The 18,500-nt window shown below is 38.5% G+C and overlaps 2 protein-coding genes across 28 annotated transcripts in view; one reads left to right on the top strand and one right to left on the bottom strand.

Annotated features, from left to right (window-relative positions):
* ABI1 (abl interactor 1) overlaps positions 1-8,579 on the top strand; it is a 117,424-nt gene extending 108,845 nt beyond the window's left edge. For all 20 annotated transcript variants that reach the window (XM_005564829.4, XM_074001266.1, XM_005564826.4 and 17 more), the window contains 2 exons: positions 3,641-3,826; positions 6,717-8,579. In XM_005564829.4, coding sequence (XP_005564886.1) covers positions 3,641-3,826; positions 6,717-6,892 — 362 coding nt within the window. In that variant the 3' untranslated portion in view covers positions 6,893-8,579. The remainder of the gene's footprint in view (positions 1-3,640; positions 3,827-6,716) is intronic.
* Positions 8,580-8,672: 93 nt separating this feature from the next.
* The window catches only part of PDSS1 (decaprenyl diphosphate synthase subunit 1), a 51,328-nt gene continuing 41,500 nt past the window's right edge, over positions 8,673-18,500 (bottom strand). For 6 of the 8 annotated variants that reach the window (XR_012417543.1, XM_005564831.4, XM_074001268.1 and 3 more), the window contains 2 exons: positions 13,147-13,227; positions 8,673-9,134 (listed from right to left, as the gene is read on the bottom strand). Coding sequence is in view for 6 of the 8 variants with exons in the window: in XM_005564831.4 (XP_005564888.1) it covers positions 8,994-9,134; positions 13,147-13,227 (222 nt within the window). In the remaining 2 variants the exon portion in view is untranslated. Of the gene's footprint in view, positions 9,135-12,430; positions 12,604-13,146; positions 13,228-18,500 lie in introns of those variants that run through there. The other 2 variants (XR_006700811.3, XM_045399723.3) reach the window with 2 other exon arrangements.

Genomic DNA, 18,500 nt, shown 5'->3' with positions numbered 1-18,500 from the left:
TCTGATCTTTACATAATCTCAAGGAAAGAATAATCAAACACAAAAATTCAAATTGTATGGGAACTTTTAGCTTCTAATATTTATTAGAATTAGAAAGCATATTTTATTTTAATAAATTTATCAAGATATAGGTAGATATACTATGAGATTAAATTTAATATGAAATTGGGGCAGGTTTTCCCCCCTTAATTACAAAAAAATTTTAGGGAAAGCTTTGTAGCCTCAGATTTTCGTACATACATGATATTGAATCTACGTAAAGGTTCATTGTTTGGATAAGATTGAATGGCCAAGAATAAGTAAATTACATTGATGCTATCCATTTCAGGGTGAGTGATAAGCAATTTAGCATCCTTTTCACATTTTGGCTACATCCAGGCCCACGAAGATTGTTTCTGAATATGAAAATCAGTTAACTTTTTTAGTTCTTCTCTTGAATGAAGTTCAGGGATTTTTTTTTTTTTTTTTTTTTTTTTGGCGGGCGGGGGGGAAGTTATTTTGGATATATAGCTTTAATCAGGATAGACTAATTTATATTACTGCCTGATTACTTTTGAAATTCCAGAAGATGTATAATCCTAACTGCATGATCACAGTGAATGTTATATAAAGTGAAAAATACCACTATTTTACTGAATTATAATATGCTAGAATAGCATACTGATGGTAATGTGGTCTATTTTTAATTTACTTCATTTGGACCATCACCATGAAAATAAATCTCAGGATGGTTTGAACAAATGAATAACCCACTTGCCCAGCCTATCCTCCAAGACGATATATTGTGGCAAATTCCATTCTTCAGCTTTTGCTGACCCTGTTATGTTATTCTCCCCATTCCCTCCCTTCTGCCAGTCAAATATTTGTGTACTCGATGTTATGTGCCAGGCTCTGTGAAAAATACCAGCAGTTTAAGACAAAAGCCCCTTCCTTCAGGAAATGTGTGATCCAATTGGCTTGTTATAAAATGTTGTTTCGTAATGTTGACATTTCTGAGTGTAAGCCATCCTTACTGTTAATATGTGTTTGAAAACCCTAATGTGTGCAAACCTTTAAAAAGATATGAATAATCAGCCTGGGCAACACGGCAAGACCCTGTCTGTACAAAAACTAAAACATTAGCCAGGTGTGGTGGCGTGTGCCTGTAGTTCCAGCTACTAGGGAGGCTGAGGCTGGGGCATCATTTGAGTCCAGGACGTCAAGGCTGCAGTGAGCCATGATCGCACTACTGCACTCCAGCCTAGGAGTGCAAAAATAAATAAATAGAGTGCAAAAATAAATAAATGCATGGATGGATGGATAGATAGAAGTGAATCTTATTTTTAAAAATAAATGAGTAAGGGTAAACTGCTGGTCATTAATGCTGCAGAGTTTAAAGACAGACAGTGCGAACTTTTGAACTGCCATACCACTAACAATTATTAGGAAATAATTTAAAATAGTCATAATGCACATCAGTTTTGTGAGTCCAATGGTGACTGACTAGCTATTTGGTAAATCTTTTCTTTATATAGAAATCCAGTATTAGTGTGCATTATTCTAGGCATGTGTGGTCTTTGCTAAAGAGGCTCTTGGTATTAGTTCTTTTTACCAAACATACGAACTTGGGTCAGTGATTCTCCTTGTGCCACAGATTCCCTAACTTTATTTGGTTTCTGTTTTCTTTGAAAGTATGTTAGGAAGATTGGTGTTAAAATATGTATCAGTACTTTAAATGTTTTATGAAGTACAAATTTTATGTGTTCTTCTCTTAAATACCCAGTTTATTATGACACTCAAAGTGGGTGATAATGAATGCATGTAGCAGTTAGCCTATTAATAAGTGTTTCAATTTAAGATACCAGCCTCTAAAAAAGTCAGCAGTGTGTTTGCATCTCTTTATGATTATGCAGAGAATTAGATTAACCAAGACTTCTGCCATAATTTGAAGATAAGACATGTAGATTTACAACAGTTGGACATAAAGACAATTTCGTGAAAACATTGAACTAGTGTGATAAATCGAGAGTAAATTCAAAGTACCCACATATATAATTTACACATTAAGCCAAACTAAGGATATGAACTATGGCTGTTTGATGTTGGGAGGGGTCCATACCCATTTTCCTGTCCTCAATAATATTAAAAAGTTTTATAGAGGAAGTTATGGACAACGATAAAATGGATCTAGGAATGAGGCAGAAAATTTAATTGTAGACCCGTTTGATAGGTATTAGAGTGAGCATTACCATACAAGATTTGTTTTCTAATAGCCCTTTCATCCCTCAAGAGGATAAAATAGAAATCACAGCATTGAAGTGGTTATGAAAATAGGGTCATTATCTGCAAATATTTTAAACCTGGAGCCCTTGGTTGTATATTCAGCACATTATTCCCAGGAGGGTAAACGTTTAAACCTGTATGACAAATAGATTACGGCTGATTTCTTTGATCACGTAAATAGCCCCAGAAATTGGCATTTGATTTAGTGTGTTTGTATTATGAACTTCTCCCCTGCAGGAATTATATAATTCCTGTATCAATCTGTATGAAAACATTTTCATATGTCTTTTGAACTTTTAAAGAATTTTATGGATCAGAAATTTAAGTTAAGCACTAGTTGGGTTCCAGCTTTGAATTCTTTAAGTAATAGGAGCATTTTTACCTGATATTATGCTAGTTCATTGAACAGAGCTCTAGCCTGACATTTTCCCATTTCCCTGTTTACACCTTTGACTATGTAAAGCACACACATATGTACTGACCACGACCATCTAGAGTTTGAGGTATGAGTCATTTTTATTGTTTTGTTTACTATAAGTTTCTTTTTGTTTGTTTTTTTAATTACATCTTCAACACTTTATGTTTAAATCTTAATTGTTGATGTATTCTTAGAAAATTGAATCTTTAGGATCTAGGCTTGCCCTCATCCCGTGCTTATGTTTTACTAGCAATAACGCAAAATTTTAGCTTGCTTTCTACAAAAAAACTGATTATGAATATAAACATTTTTAAAAATATTCAATTAGATTTTCTACTGGTTGGGGATTCTTTTTCCATTTTTTCAACTTGTAAAATGTAAATAACAGAGTAGAAAATCTATACACAGAAGCAGACCTAATACCACCAACTTTAACTTTCTCTCCATCAAAACAAACAATAATCAGCAAAGAAACAAAAATCTGTCCATGGGAGACTCAATTTTTAGGGAACCAAAGCTGTTTCAAGCCAAAATCGGGCATGAATGAGCAGAGTGAAAAGTGATCAAACCATTAATGTAATGTTACTCATATCGTTTACTGCAGTCCAAATGACAAAAGTGACATAGATTTAGTTTAGGTTGTTAACATTTGTCCCGATCTGAACCTTGGAATAAGGAAACTACTCCTATAATCCTTATAAAAAGAGACATTGTCTCCTAACACCCTGCATTCATTAATTTGTAATACTTCCAGATACACTTATTTTTAGCTCATTTTGTTATTTTTAAATGATTCTTGAGTAGCATAAACTTTAACACACCAAGCTTTTATTTCTAATCATTGCATGTTTTATTATAGTGCATGCTGTACTTAAGTTAGAGCTTTCTTAAATTCTGTTAACTTATAACTTTCCATCTAGACTTATTTGTGATTCAAATCAATCATATGAATCTTTTTAGTTGCTGATAGTCCAACTCCACCGCCACCACCTCCACCAGATGACATTCCCATGTTTGATGACTCTCCACCTCCCCCACCACCACCTCCAGTGGATTATGAAGATGAGGAGGCTGCAGTAGTTCAGTATAATGATCCATATGCAGATGGGGATCCTGCTTGGGCCCCCAAGAATTATATTGAGAAAGGTAAGGTACAATCATTGAATTGATGTGAAGGAATATAACCTAATTGTAGAAATTTAGGACTATAAAGAACATCTAGTCCAATGTTTCTCAGCCTTTTAAACTGCCTTACCAGCCAAGATGATTTACTTAAACCTTACTTCCTAAGCTTTGTATTATTCCCAGTGTACAGGGTGATTCTTTCTTTGTATTTTAAATTAAAATTGCAGTGTTAGATTTGCTTTCAAACTACATATGTGTTCAGCTGAAGATTAACTTGCTGGATGGCATTTTGTAGATGAAACAGCTAAGGCACAAAAATGGAGTTATATGTAATTAGTAAAGATTTTAAAAGTTCTGTCAAGCTCTGTTGATGACCTTTCATATCTAAATATAGATGGTCCCTGAATTACAATGGTTCAGTTTAGGATCTTTTCAACTTTATGATGGTACAAAAATGATATGCATTCAGTATGCTTCTCAACTTATGATGTAGCTTTGTCTGGATAAACCTGTTATAAGTAAAAAATGTAAGTTATAGGTTGAAAACGTACTTTCAATTTACAATATTTTCCACTAAACAGTGGGTTTATTGGGACATAACCCCATCATATGGAAGTGGAGGAGCATCTGTCTTTAAAAATTTATTAGTACTATCATGAGAAAAGCCTCAATTAAGGCGTCAGGTGATTTTATAAAAGAGAAGACAAATTACCAGGATTATATTTCATGAAACTATGAACTACTATAAAGTCGTAATTTACCTACAGTACCCAATATTCACTGTAATTATCTATTAAGAAATATAGGTGGGGAAGAAACAAATCCTGTTTCTAGTTTTTATTTTTTCATCTAGTTCTGTGCTATTTTAAAATCTGTATTTCTTTTTGCAGAAATGGGAATCAATTAAAAATAAAATCAAATCTGTATTTCTATAGAGTTCTGAAAAATGCTTGTAATTTAGTTGAACACTTTTGGTTGCCTTTGATAGATTTCCTTCTATTGACTTTATTGGGTTAACAGTCTTTAAGCAAGTAGCTGTAGCTCTTGAGACCAGCAGCATTCTTTCCTGCCCAAGTTTTGGATATGTGGCAAAAGTAAATTTGTTTTCCTTTTATATTTTTTTATTTTTTGAGGTGGAGTCTTGTTCTGTCTCCCAGTGTGGAGTGCAGTGGTGCGATCTTGGCTCACTGCAACTTCTGCCTCCCGGGTTCAAGCAATTCTCCTGCCTCAGCCTCTTAAATAGCTGGGATTACAGGTGCCCGCCACCACGCCCAGCTAACTTTTATATTTTTAGTAGAGACGGGGTTTTGCCATGTTGGCCAGCCTGGTCTTGAACTCCTGACCTCAAGTGATCCACCCATCTCAGCCTCCCAGTTGTGGGATTACTGGTGTGAGCCACCACTCCTGGCCTTATATTTTTAAACGGTAAATAATTTACATATTGTTAAGAAAGTCTTAAATATTCTACTTTAGATTCCCATATACCTTCAAATAGAGAGCTGTTGTTACTTATGAGGATGATAAACTTGAGTGGCCTTGAATTGTGTTTTTACCCATATTTTCTTTCTTGGTAAAGCAAATTTAATTATGAAAATGGGACCATATTTATAGAAGTTGATAAATTTGGAATGACATATCGGGTAATATACTTGATAGTAGAGGATTAAAAAGTATCTTCCCAAGAACTAGGGGTGAGCATACTTTGTTTGGTATAAAGCCAGATGGTAAATATTTTAAACTTTGCTGGCTATACAGTCTCTGTCACAACTACTCAGTCCTACTGTTGTAGCGTAAAAGAGGACATAGTACATGAGTAAGTAGATGTGGCCATATTGCAATAAAACTTTATTTACAAAAAATGCAGTGGTTTGGATTTGTCCATGGGCCATGATACACTTTAGATTGCTTTCCACAGCAGTTTGCAAAGGAAGTGAATATAGGCTGAGCATCCCTATCTGAAAGTCCCAAATTCAAAATGCTTCAAAATCCACAATGAGTTCCAACATGATGCCGCAAGTGGAAAATTCCACACCTGACCTCATGTGATGGGTCACAGTCAGAACGCAGGCACATGACACAGTTTATTCAGTGTTCCCAAGGGAAAAATAAAATTACCTTCAGGCTATGTGTGTAAGGTGTATGTGAAACAAAAATGAGTTTTGTGTTTAGACTTGGATCCCATCTCCAAGATAGTATCTCATTACCTATATGTAAAATTCCAAAGTCTGGAAAAAAAAACCCAAATCCAAAGCAGTTCTGATCCCAGGCATTTCAGATGAGGGTTACTCAACCTGTATCTTGAACTGAAAAGAATTACAGACACCACAGAATTGCCACGTTCTCTAAATATTAATTAAAATCCTTTGAAGTAAGTAAATATTCTTTTTAAAAAATCTGGGAACAGTACCTTAAATTAGCATGGGTCCTTGAATGAGTAGGATGTGATTTACCTTCCAGTGACTGTGTATTTTCAAATTAGATAGCTTGGGTTGTTACCTGGTTTACTGAATGGCTATGCAGCTTTGCCTGATAATTATTTCGAAAAGCGGTGCTTTGTATATGATAGGCACTTGGTATTTGAATGAATTGAAACATCTAATAAATTCTGAAGTTCAGAGAGCTTTCTTAAAGTGATTGACAGAACCTATTGACCTGTTCAGTCTAATCAGATTGTCATTTGACTCTTAATTAAGCCAATGATATAAGTACATGGTTAAGTACATGGTTAGATTAAGCCAATGATATAAGTACATGGTTGGCACTGACCTACTTATATTGATAGATACAAAAATTAAGAAATCTTCATAAAAATGGTTTTGCTGTGCTATATATTTAATTGGCTTTGTCTTAAAATTCAAGTAAATGTTGGATATAGTGCATTCATGTGATATTTCAACTCTTTTTTCCATAGTTGTTGCAATATATGATTATACAAAAGACAAGGATGATGAGCTGTCATTTATGGAGGGTGCAATCATTTATGTTATAAAGAAGAATGATGATGGCTGGTATGAAGGAGTCTGCAATCGAGTGACTGGTCTGTTCCCTGGGAACTATGTTGAATCAATCATGCACTATACTGATTAATTTTTTTTTTTTTTTTTTTTTTTTTTTGCTTTTAAAGTAGATTCTTATTACTCAGTCATACTGTGGGACAATTATGGTTAACAGAACTGTCTTAATATGTTTTAAAATGTGCCCATATTTTCAGAACATGCTGTTTTATTGGTAAATTGAATGTCTACCTGTAAGCATAAATCTTTGAGGCAGTTTGTGTATTGCTAAATAGCAATTTATACAAGAAGCTGTCCATAACTGATTATGCTTATGTACTTACTTACACATTTTTAACTTTATGACCAGCCTAAATATTCTGGGGGAAGTGGGGTATAATATTTAACAAATCATTATTCAGATTGTACCATTACATGTTTCAGTGCAGCATGATTACTAACGCTATGTCAGACTAATATTAAAATCAGAAAATTTAAATGCTGGTGCTGGTCAGACTTTTTTTGTTAGATTCTCTCATTTAAAAAAATACTGTTTGTTTAAAGCATGCATAAAAATTTATGTATTGAAATATACTTAAAAATTCCAAGATGCTTCCCATTTGTGTAATATTTACCTGGAGGACTCATACTTAGGTGTCTTAACATGAATTGAGTCTCCAAGGGTCTCCATGTGAAACAAAAGAAGCAAAAAGAGAATTATCTGTAATGTTGTAATTTGTACCTAAGTTTTTTAATGAGTGAAATTTGCATTATAAATTTTTTCCATTCATAAATACATAAGTGAACCAAAGGTTTTTGTCCTTTCCTTCACTGGTTTGCTTTAAAAAAAAAATAAAAGATAATGATTTATTGCAGAATTATGGTTCTATTTTCTCAATATGTTAACTTGGAAAAAAATTTTAGCCTTATCTTAATCTGTCCCAACAGCAATGTGACGGGTTTTTGCAGATTCAAAATCTGCAATGGTTATTTACAAGTCAATCTACTGAATTCCTTTTTTAAAGAATCTTTTGAAGCTAAGAAAATGTGTCAAATTGTGTGCATTCATTCTGTAAGTAAAATTCGTAAGGATTGCCATGTCCTTCAGTTTTGCAGTGGACTGTTGTACACTGGTTCAATGAAAGGAAGTTAAAAGTACCTTTTACATATTGTAAAAGTGGATACAGTTGATTTGTGAATAGGCACTATTTAATCCATTACCTGGCACTAGCAACATTAGAATTTTAAAATAAAATAATTGGGAAAGAAGGTGGGTCATGTATTAATCAGTGAACAGAGATTTACCTAATGAACAGACTTGTATTGTCTTTTGACATAATCAAAATGCAACACATGCACTTTGTGTGTCTCTTAATTTAAGGGAGGGCTGAGGGATGTTTTCTCTTCTTGTGTATAATTCTATATTGCTTAGGATATTAAAGTAGAGCACTCAAGTGTGGGTTTCTGTGTTATTGAGGATTTGTTTGGAATTCAAATTACAGTTATGTACTGGACGTTACAGACTTGTAACACCATAGTGAATGGTAAGACTAGTGCAAAACAGTTATTTCTGAAAATTAAAGACCATTACTGCTACCAAATCAATGTGACTATTTCATACGCATTTTGCCTTTGTTAATTTTAAACAAAGTATCATTAGTGATCAGCTAGCTACCTTCTACTTTCCATTTTTGAAGTGGATTGTTCTCTTAATTTGTATATAACCTGTTGTCTAAATTTTATGTACAGTCTTTTATAATAAACCATTCTCCTATATGAAACTTTGGATACTGTTAAAATATAACTAATGTGGACTTCAATGCAGACTTCACATTTTTCTCATCTTTACTCCCACAGTAAATCAAGACAAACCATTTGAATTTTAACATCGATTATTTATTTGTGTAATGGCCTTACATGTGGATATTAACAGTGTAAACAATACCACATATAACCATCAAGATACCTCGATTATAATTTATAGGACTAGAATGACAGATTCAGATGGTTTAATTACATTTAAAAAGTTTTCTGAAAAAACTTTTGCAATAAAAAAAATAAATTGCCCATCAATAAGTTTGATATCTTTTAAAATGATTTTTGGTTATCTGCACATGAAGCAAACAAAGTGTATTCCACAAAATTCTTTAGGCACAGTCTGGTAAGGTAGCTGCCAGAAAGAACAGAAAGAGCTGTCATTTATCTCTCGTGAGGACAATTTCTGAAAGTTGAATGAGGGCATCTCTTTCTGGGGATGGTCGAAGTTTACTGATCTCTCTTATTGCTTCATGGCAGTACTGCTGGGCGAGGTAGGTTGTTTGTTGCACACCATCACTCTACGAGATACAGAACAAAACAGAGCAGATGCCTGTCACTGACTGGATCAGCATTTTAACTTCCTGCTATAATAAATGAACACATAGTTTTGAGATCAGATGAGCTGAGGGTTACAGTTTCAACAGTCAAACTACATCTCTAATGTTCTTTTCCCGACTCATAGTGCTAACTTCCTTTAGGCCTTTTTCTCATATTGAAGCAAATTTTTATTCTATTAGCATGCAAAACAACTAGCTCATCAATATTACGTGGTCATCCATTTTCCCCTTTTACTTGACTTTCTCAAAAGTTCTACATACAAAGTATTGTTATACATTTAAATGTAAAAAAAACACAAGTAAAACTTATAAAGAATAAAGACATAACAAAATGAAAGTACAGAGGGTTTATGAAGAAAGTCAGGTTCCTTTCTTCCAAAGGCACTCACTTTATCCATTAGTTTTTCTTTTTCTGTTTTTTTTTTTGAGACAGGGTCTCACTCTGTCACCCGGACTGGAGTGCACGGCGTGATCTCAGCTCACTGCAACCTCTATCTCCCGGGTTCAAGCAATTGTCCTGCCTCAGCCTCCCAAGTAGCTGGGACTACAGGCGCATGCCACCACACCCAGCTAATTTTTGTATTTTTTTTTTTTTTGAGACAGAGTTTTGCTCTTGTTGCCCAGGCTGAAGTGCAATGGCACGATCTCGGCTCACTACCACCTCTGCCTCCTAGGTTCAAGCAATTCTCCTGCCTCAGCTTCCCTAGTAGCTGAGATTACAGGCATGTGCCACCATTCCTGGCTATTTTTTTTTTTTGTATTTTTAGTAGAGACAGGGTTTCTCCATGTTGGTCAGGCTGGTCTCGAACTCCTGACCTCAGGTGATCCACCCACCTCGGCCTCCCAAAGTGCTGGGATTACAGGCATGAGCTACCACACCCAGCTAATTTTTTTTTTTTTTTGTATTTTTTTTTTTTTTTCTTTGAGACGGAGTTTTGCTCTTGTTGCCCAGGCTGGTCTCAAACTCCTGGCCTCAAGTGATCTGCCCACCTTGGCCTCCCAAAGTGCTGGGATTACAGGTGTGAGCCACCTTGCCCAGCCTAGTTTTTATTTCTTGATTGCCAGTTTTAGTTATTATCTGTTACCTTTTTATTGAGGATTTAGCCCTCCCATATTGTGCCTCCTGATCATGACACTGCTGTCTTTAGTTGTTTTGTTGATTGCTTCTGTTAGGTAGCATCAACTTCTGATTTTATCTTGTATGAGCTCCTGTCCTGTCCTTTAACTATACTATTAGACTATGGATATTTACATTCTATTCTGTAACCATGTTTTAAAATATTGGTTCTTTCTAAAAGCCAAATACTAATAAAGTATCATTTCTATGATGTAAAAATATTTACTGCAGAATCAAGTCATATACTATAATTCTGTTTCCTTCTCCATGGCTCATGATCCCTCTGACATTTATTATTTATTTATTTATTTATTTTGAGACAGAATCTTGCTCTGTTGCCCAGGCTGGAGTGAAGTGGTGTGATCTTGGCTCACCACAACCTCCGCCTCCCAGGCTCAAGGGATTCTCGTGCCTCAGCCTCCTTAGTAGCCAGGATTACAGGCGTGTGCCACCACGCCTGGCTAATGTTTGTATTTTTAGTAGAGACGTGGTTTCACCATGTTGGCCAGGCTGGTCTCAAACTCCTGACCTCAAGTGATCCACCCGCCTCGGCCTCCCAAAGTGCTGGGATTACAGGCGTGAGCCAGTGCGCCCAGACCCCTCTGACATTTAGAAATAGAATATTCCTAACACTGTGGTTGAAAGAAATCTGATTTTCTATACCAATTGCTCAAAACATGACACATTTTAGTTTGCTGTTCCTTTTTGTACAGAAGCCTGCCTTCTCTCAGTGTTTTCCACACATTTTGCTGAAGTACATCTGCAAATAACCTACCCAGAAAGTGTTCACGCAGGCCAGGTGTGGTGCTCACGCCTGTGATCCCAGCATTTTGGGAGGCCGAGCTGGGCGGATCACGAGGTCATGAGATCGAGACCACAATGGCCAACATGGTGAAACCCCCGTCTCTACTAAAAATACAAAAATCAGCCGCGCATGGTGGCGGGCGCCTGTGTTCCCAGCTACTCAGGAGGCTGAGGCAGAAGAATCACTTGAACCCGGGAGGCGGAGCTTGCAGCGAGCCGAGATGCACCACTGCACTCCAGCCTGGCGACAGAGCGAGACTCCGTCTCAGAAAAATAGAAAAAGTATTTATGGGAAGTCAGTGTTTTAGTCCCGATGTGTGGTGACTTTCTTTTGCCTTCAGATTTAATGGATCTTAGGTTTAAAATGTTTAATCATTATTTGCAAGACCTTCCTCCACTGCCTTCTAGCACCCAGTATTTTTGCTATTCATTGAGCCAGTTTTGACACCTTTTTCTTGCGTAAGTGACCACTTTTTAATTTTCTTCCCGAAATACTTGTTACATGATGGCACCGGTCCTTGTAGCTCTTCTTATTTTCACTATTTCCCCCTTTCTGTTTTACACTTGGGAGGATTTCCTCAATTTCACATTGCAGACGTTCTTTGGAGTTTGCTCTGCAGTCATTTCCAGTTTCTTAGAACTTGCTCTTACTCATTTAAAAAGTCTGATCCTGTCTTGTTTTGTGAATGTGGTATATTTTTGGATCCTCCTATTTATGTTTTTCCTGAGCTTCCCCCCCCCCCCCCGTTATTTTAGTCCCACTCTTTTGTTCAGCAAGCTTTAGTCAACTCATTTGTAACCCTGAGTTGTCTATTCACATTTAATGAGGGAATAGGACTAGAAGCTATGTGGGTGAACAGGGAGCTAGAATTTTGGAGAATTTGTTCAGAGAACATTCCCGTGGATTTTTGTTTTCCCTAAATGCGTTTCTGGCTAGGATTGCTGGAACTTTGCTATTTTCCATAGGTGCTACTATTAATTTCCCTCTTTTCAGTTCCACCTCCCACTCCAGCTTTCAATAATACCATTATTTCTGAAGCCAGAACCTCTCCCAGGGATATTGACACTTATCAGCTCCAGCTCCCTCCCATAGTTTTTAATAGTACTTTTAAACCATTCTCCAAAAAAGCCAGTAACCCATAGTGAATGATGAGGCTTAACAGCATAGTCAGTTAAAAGAGAAAAATAACCTTTTAGGCGTTGGGGGTTGCTTTTTAAATGTTTTAAGAATCAGAACGGTAATTATTTGGAAGTCTTTCAGGTACCACACTAAGTACGGATCTCACGGCACACTTGCTTTGTAACACTGTTTTTGCTCACTCCGACTCATCCAGGAGATCTGTTGGCTGCAAATGATGGTGAGCTTGGAAATGGCTCATTCTCAAGAGAGTCAGTCACCAAAACTCAAGTCATGCAAAGAGATGTGGCTTCCACAGAAAGCTTCTGAAGATATGTGGCAATATATTTAAAACAAGCCACTAGCCCCTAAACAGGGTTAAATGGTTCTCCCTTTAAAAGAAAAATGTTTGTATAAATGTATAGTTTGCCTATGTTGGTTTAATTGTTTTCAATGATCATGTCTTTAGTCACACTTTTATAACAGGTAGGACAGACTAGGAAAGCCCAATTAGGAGTAGCCCATTGCAGCAGTGCAGCTGCAGCCCACGTGGGGTCACGGATGGGGACACGGATGAGGCTGGGGCTGAGGCTGGGTGACTGGGGGCCTAGTGATTCTGCTGATGGACACAGGGAAGGCTGGTTCCACACCACTCTGCTTCAACACTAACAGTTCACCAGAATCACTTAGGTACCTTTTACCAGACATTAATATCTGTGCCTTACCCAAGACCAGTTAAAACAAAATATTTCCTAAGTAGTCTAGAAGAGAAATGAAAACAAAAAATCTGAAAAATGAGTTTTCCCTTCTCAGTTTTTGTCACATCAAGAGTTGACCAAACAGTCTTGTATCTGTAATTTAATGTTTACATTTTTGGATTAAAGGACTTTGCCACGTTGTTCCTGCTGCTGCCTTTCTTTTAAAAATAGTCTTACCTGTAACACATACTGTCGAGCTCTGTCTACATCTCCCGGCAAACTGAACCTTCGCATGATCATAGCATTCATTTCTGGGAACTAAGAAAAAAGAGAGAAAATCTGTTTATTTCTCTTGGGGGAAACAAGTGTTCTAACACTAGTTTGTAACAATAGGAAATAAGAAACAACAAAAATGTAATTAAATGTCTAAATGATGTGGGGGAGCAATAAACTGTGGCAACAAAAGCTGAGCTAAGAGGCATCCACTGTCTATGCCTAGGCACTGTGGTGGTGTAGAGGAGGAGAGACACTAGTCCTTGTTTATTCTGATGTTTTATCCTAGTCCAACACTGAGTAAGAGAGGCAGGAGGAATAAAGTACATCTCAACAACAACATGGTTCTGGCTGGGTGCGGTGGCTCACGCCTGTAATCCCAGCACTTTGGGAGGCCGAGGTGGGCGGATCACCTGAGGTCAGGAGTTTGAGACCAGCCTGGCTAACATGGTGAAACTCTGTTTCTACTAAAAATATAAAAAAATTAGCCGGGCGTGGTGGTGCACGCCTGTAATCCCAGCTACTCAGGAGGCTGAGGCAAGAGAATTGCTTGAACCCTGGAGGCGGAGGTTGCAGTGAGCCGAGATTGCGCCACTGCACTCCAGCTTGGGCAACAAGAGTGAAACTCCATCTCAAATAAAAAAATAAAAAACAACATGGTTGGTAAACTTGAAATTGTATCAGGATCGCCTGTACTGCTTGTGGGGCCTCTCCCCCAGTTTCTGATTGAGTAGGGGTGGAGCCTTGGCATGCATTTCTAACAGATTCCCAGGTGACACCAGTATCTCTGGTCTCTGCCAACATTTTGCGAGTCACTGGCCTAGGATGAGGATGGGAATTAGGCATTCTACTCTAAGTACTAAATTGATTACCAACTGAAAGCTATTGAGGTTTCTGAGCAGAGAGCATTACGTACAGAGCTCTGCCTTAAGCAGTGTGTACAGTGGATCTGAGCAGTGGTGCATGACACTGACTGCATACTGGGATCAGCTGGGGAGGTTTTTGTGTTTTTTTTTTTCTTCTGAGATGGAGTTTCGCTGTGTCGCCCAGGCTGGAGTGCAATGGCACGATCTCAGCTCACTGCAAACTCCGCCTTCCTGGTTCAAGCGATTCTCTGCCTCAGCCTCTTGAGTAGCAGGGACTACAGATGTGCGCCACCACACCTGGCTAATTTTGTATTTTTAGTAGAGACAGGGTTTTGCCATATTGGCCAGGCTGGTCTTGAACTCCTGACCTCAGGTGATCTGTCCACCTCAGCCTCCCAAAGTGCTGGGATTACAGGTGTGAACCACTGCGTCTTGCCTGGGGAGGTACAGTTGCCTAGATCCTGTTCCCAGAGATTTTGATTATATTGGCTTGGTGCTTAGTCTGGGCACCAGGATTTTCAACCCCTTCCCATCTACTCTGATATTTTTAATGTGCAGCCAAGGTTGAGAACCATGGAACTAAGAGAGTCAGAGGTAGACGGAACAAACAGGTTACTAGAGTAGTTTATAAAAAAGACCTGAATTAATCTGATAGCAAGAAGAGGGGAAAAAAAAAAGGTAAAAATCCAATTGAAGGTAAAATCGATATTCTACAATACTTAGCAACTATTTATAACTGTCACCATTAACAGAATACAAAAGCCAGGACACCAAATCACTTCACTTCCTAGATCCGAGCTCTAGTCTTGGTTTGGCTACCAACTGCCACAGCTGAGTGACTTCCTTAGTCCCTGGGGTCTTAGGCTTCTCCTCTTCATGACCGGAAGCCCTTGAGCTCTAACAGTCTACGGCTCCACGGAAGAGGTAAGATGTGTTTGGTTTTGGCCACGTCAGTGCTTATAGCAGTTGCCAGTTTTTCCCTGGCAGTGAACCTGAAGATGAAAAAAGTTGTTGTCCTGTAACCATGACCATGGTATTAGTAATCCTAGAAGAAAAAATAGGGCATACATAGAAAAGCCTCAGCCGAGTGATCACAGACGAAGAAAGAATGTTTCTTTCAGACCAAAATATGTGTCAGAACAAAGCTCTAAACATGTAGAGACTGCTAATGTGTTTACAGAATTTATAGAGCCAGCAACTGGTTAGTTCTTATGAAAACCAGTAATTTCCTTTAGTTACTGGTGTTTTAAGAAGAAAACAAGCTACTAGAAAGAAATCAGGGAAGCCCAAATCAACTTCTGTGGTAAAAAAGCCAAATCAAGTAGGTTTTAGTTTTGTTTTGAGACTTGTTCTGTTGCCCAGGCTGGAATGCAGTGGTGCAATCATAGCTCACTGCAGCCTCAAACTCCTATAGGTTCAAGTAATCCTCCTGTCTCAGCCTTCCAAGTAGCTGGGACTACAGGCATGCAGCTGGCTAATTTTTTTTAAATTTAAAAAAAAATTTTTTTTGAGATGGAGTCTCACTCTGTCGCCCAGGCTGGAGTGCAGTGGCACAATCTTGACTCACCGCAACCTCCGCCTCCCGGGTTCAAACGATTCTTCTGCCTCAGCCTCCCGAGTAGCTGGGACTACGGGGCACATGCCACCACACCCTGCTAATTTTGTGTATTTTTAATAGAGACGGGGTTTCACCATGTTAGGCAGGATGGTCTCGATCTCCTGACCTTGTGATCCGCCCACCTCGGCCTCCCAAAGTGCTGGGATTACAGGCGTGAGCCACTGCGCCTGGCCAATTTTTCAATTTTTTATAGAGATGGGGTCTTGCCTTGTTGCCTGGGCTGGTGTCAAACTCCTGGCTTCACATGATCCTCTCACCTGGGCCTCCCAGAGTGCTGGGATTATGGGTGTGAGCCACTACACATAGCCTGTTTTCGTTTTTTAATACCACATACTTGCTGGATATCTAGAAGGTTTTATCGTTAACACTAATGTGATCCTCTTGTAGGCATCTGGTGACATTACTGTGTTTGTGATGTATAAGCTTTTTCTACAGTACCAGCAAGTGTAGTAAGATGTGCTGACTGGGTGTTTTCACTGATGCTTTTACTATGAAAAGCACTGAGAAAGCAAAATTTGAAAAAATTATTTGCATTGAGTGACTACATCCTTCCTTCCAAACATGTCATGTGTGCAATTATAATATGCAAAACATCGAACTCTTCCCCGGGCACTCCCCAGTCCCCTCCATGTGTATGTGGAAAAGAAAAGAGAAACACAGCAGGAAGAACAGTTGCCTGCAGATTTAGTGACAAATAAAAGTTCTGTTTGCTCAGGTGGTGTTTTTAAGAGTAGGAAAACCACCTGTGGGTAAATCAGGTTGTAGCGCTGTGAAACCCATCCATACACTAAACCACCAAGGTGATCAGTAGATGAGTTTTCCCAAGCAAAACGTGGGTCACTCTAAGGCACCAACTAGTCACCATGACAGCATAAGGCCTGTGCAGCTGGTGCAGGGGCTGGTGATGGCATTTGGAAACGTGGCTACAGCTGACATTTGGGTCTAGTGACTTAGCAAATAAGGAAGAGAAGCAGAAGAAAGGAAAGATTTGTTTTTGTTAAAAAAGATATTTGAAGAGTGATGAAGTTTCATCAGATAAAGTAAAGCACTTCCATTTTGTTTCTGAAGCTTTCAAAATCCAATTAACTTGAGGTTTTTGTTCTTAAAGAGAATATGTACACATATACATACATACATGGGAGGGTGCTGTCATCCCTGGGACTTCTCCAGAAATCCCCAAAACTCTTCTTAAATCCTCTGAACCAACTGTTACCAGGAAACCCCTTAAGAGAGATGTTAAAAATAAAGGAACTCCAAAGAGAGGGGGTTTCTGTCAAGTGCTGGGTGGAGCAAACTCCAAGACAACCCACCACACCAAGTTAGAAAGGAAAAGGTGGTTTCCCAAGAATGCTTGCCCTGGCCCAGTGTTCACAAATGGAAAAGCTCAAAGAGCATCTCATCAGCACACACAACTCACCTACCAAAGGGAAAGGATTACAGGCGTCTTAGAACTCCTCCACTAAGTAGGTATGCTGTTCATAATAACAAAGACATCACACAGAGAGGATTCTTTGAGTAACATCAGTGCCCGGGTGGGTTAGTTACCTGCTCTGTGGGAAGGCCTGTTTGGTATCATAGCTACTAACTTCTCAGCATTACCAGTGGCAATAACACTGTGTATGATGTAATAAAATGAATACTGGTCTTAGACTTGTTCAGTTCCCTGCTGTGCCATTTACCAGATGTTTAATTTTGGCGAGGTTTGAGCATCAGTTTCTTACTCGTAGAATAGGCACCATGATATCTACCACAAAGAGGAGTTGTGAGATTAGAGATAATGTATGAAAGAATCCTTTGTAAACTAAAAACACATTTTCATTAAGTGGAGATACTGTACATTCTTAACGTTATTTTTGGAACTTGTTTTTACCCAGAATGAATTTTAGTCCCAAAAATCTTTTGACACATTTCTTGCTAAGAATCTCTTGTTTGACAGTGTATTCCACAAAAGGGCCTAACCTTGCTGTTTTATTAGAAGGCAACTTATAAATACATATTTGGCTAACGTCTGGCCCATGTGCCACAAGACAGAAACATCAGTCTACTTTTGAAATGAGTTCTGTCCAGAGTCACTTCCTGCTTGGACTCCATTCTGTGTTCCCTTTTCTGAGGCTGCAATGTGCCTTTTAAACTCACTGCCTTATGGGCAGATGAGAACACTGCTGTCTGGTGACTGTGAGTAGGTGCCTCATGACTGGGATTTCCCAGTAAAGCACACACAAAACCATGGCTCGGGGTACAGTAATCTTTTTTCTTCCTTTTGCTTGCGTTTTTTAACCAGCATTTTTCTTTCTTTCTCTCTTTTTTTTTTGTTTTGAGACGGAGTCTCACTCTGTCGCCCAGGCTAGAGTGCAGTGGTGCGATCTCAGCTCACTGCAACCTCCGCCTCCCAGGTTCAAATGATTCTCCTTCCTCGGCCTCCTGAGTAGCTGGGATTACAGGCGTGCACCACCATGCCCGGCTAACTTTTGTATTTTTAGTAGAGACGGGGTTTCACCATATTGGTCAGGCTGGTGTTGAACTCCTGACCTCGTGATCCACCTGCCTTGGCCTCCCAAAGTGCTGGAATTACAGGCATGAGCCACCGCGCCCGGCCTTAACCAGCATTTTTCAATCTCTTATAGATTACTGACAGATACTACGTAGAAGAGGTCCATCTCCCCTGTCCCCCACTATATATGAAGGCAGAGTTAGCCGTTACTCCTTTGTGTGTGGAGGGGAAAGTAAGTTAGTTTCTTTCGAAATATATTCAGAGTGAAACTTAAGGTTTAAGAAGGACTCAACCGATAACTTAGTATTCTGGGGTTCATAACAAGTATTTAACAACTTGAAGA

The sequence above is a fragment of the Macaca fascicularis genome, chromosome 9 (genome assembly GCF_037993035.2).
Source record: "Macaca fascicularis isolate 582-1 chromosome 9, T2T-MFA8v1.1".
In the NCBI taxonomy this organism is placed as follows: Eukaryota; Metazoa; Chordata; class Mammalia; order Primates; family Cercopithecidae; genus Macaca; species Macaca fascicularis.
Note: the sequence above shows the minus strand (reverse complement) of the source record. Positions and strands in the feature narration are given on the sequence as shown.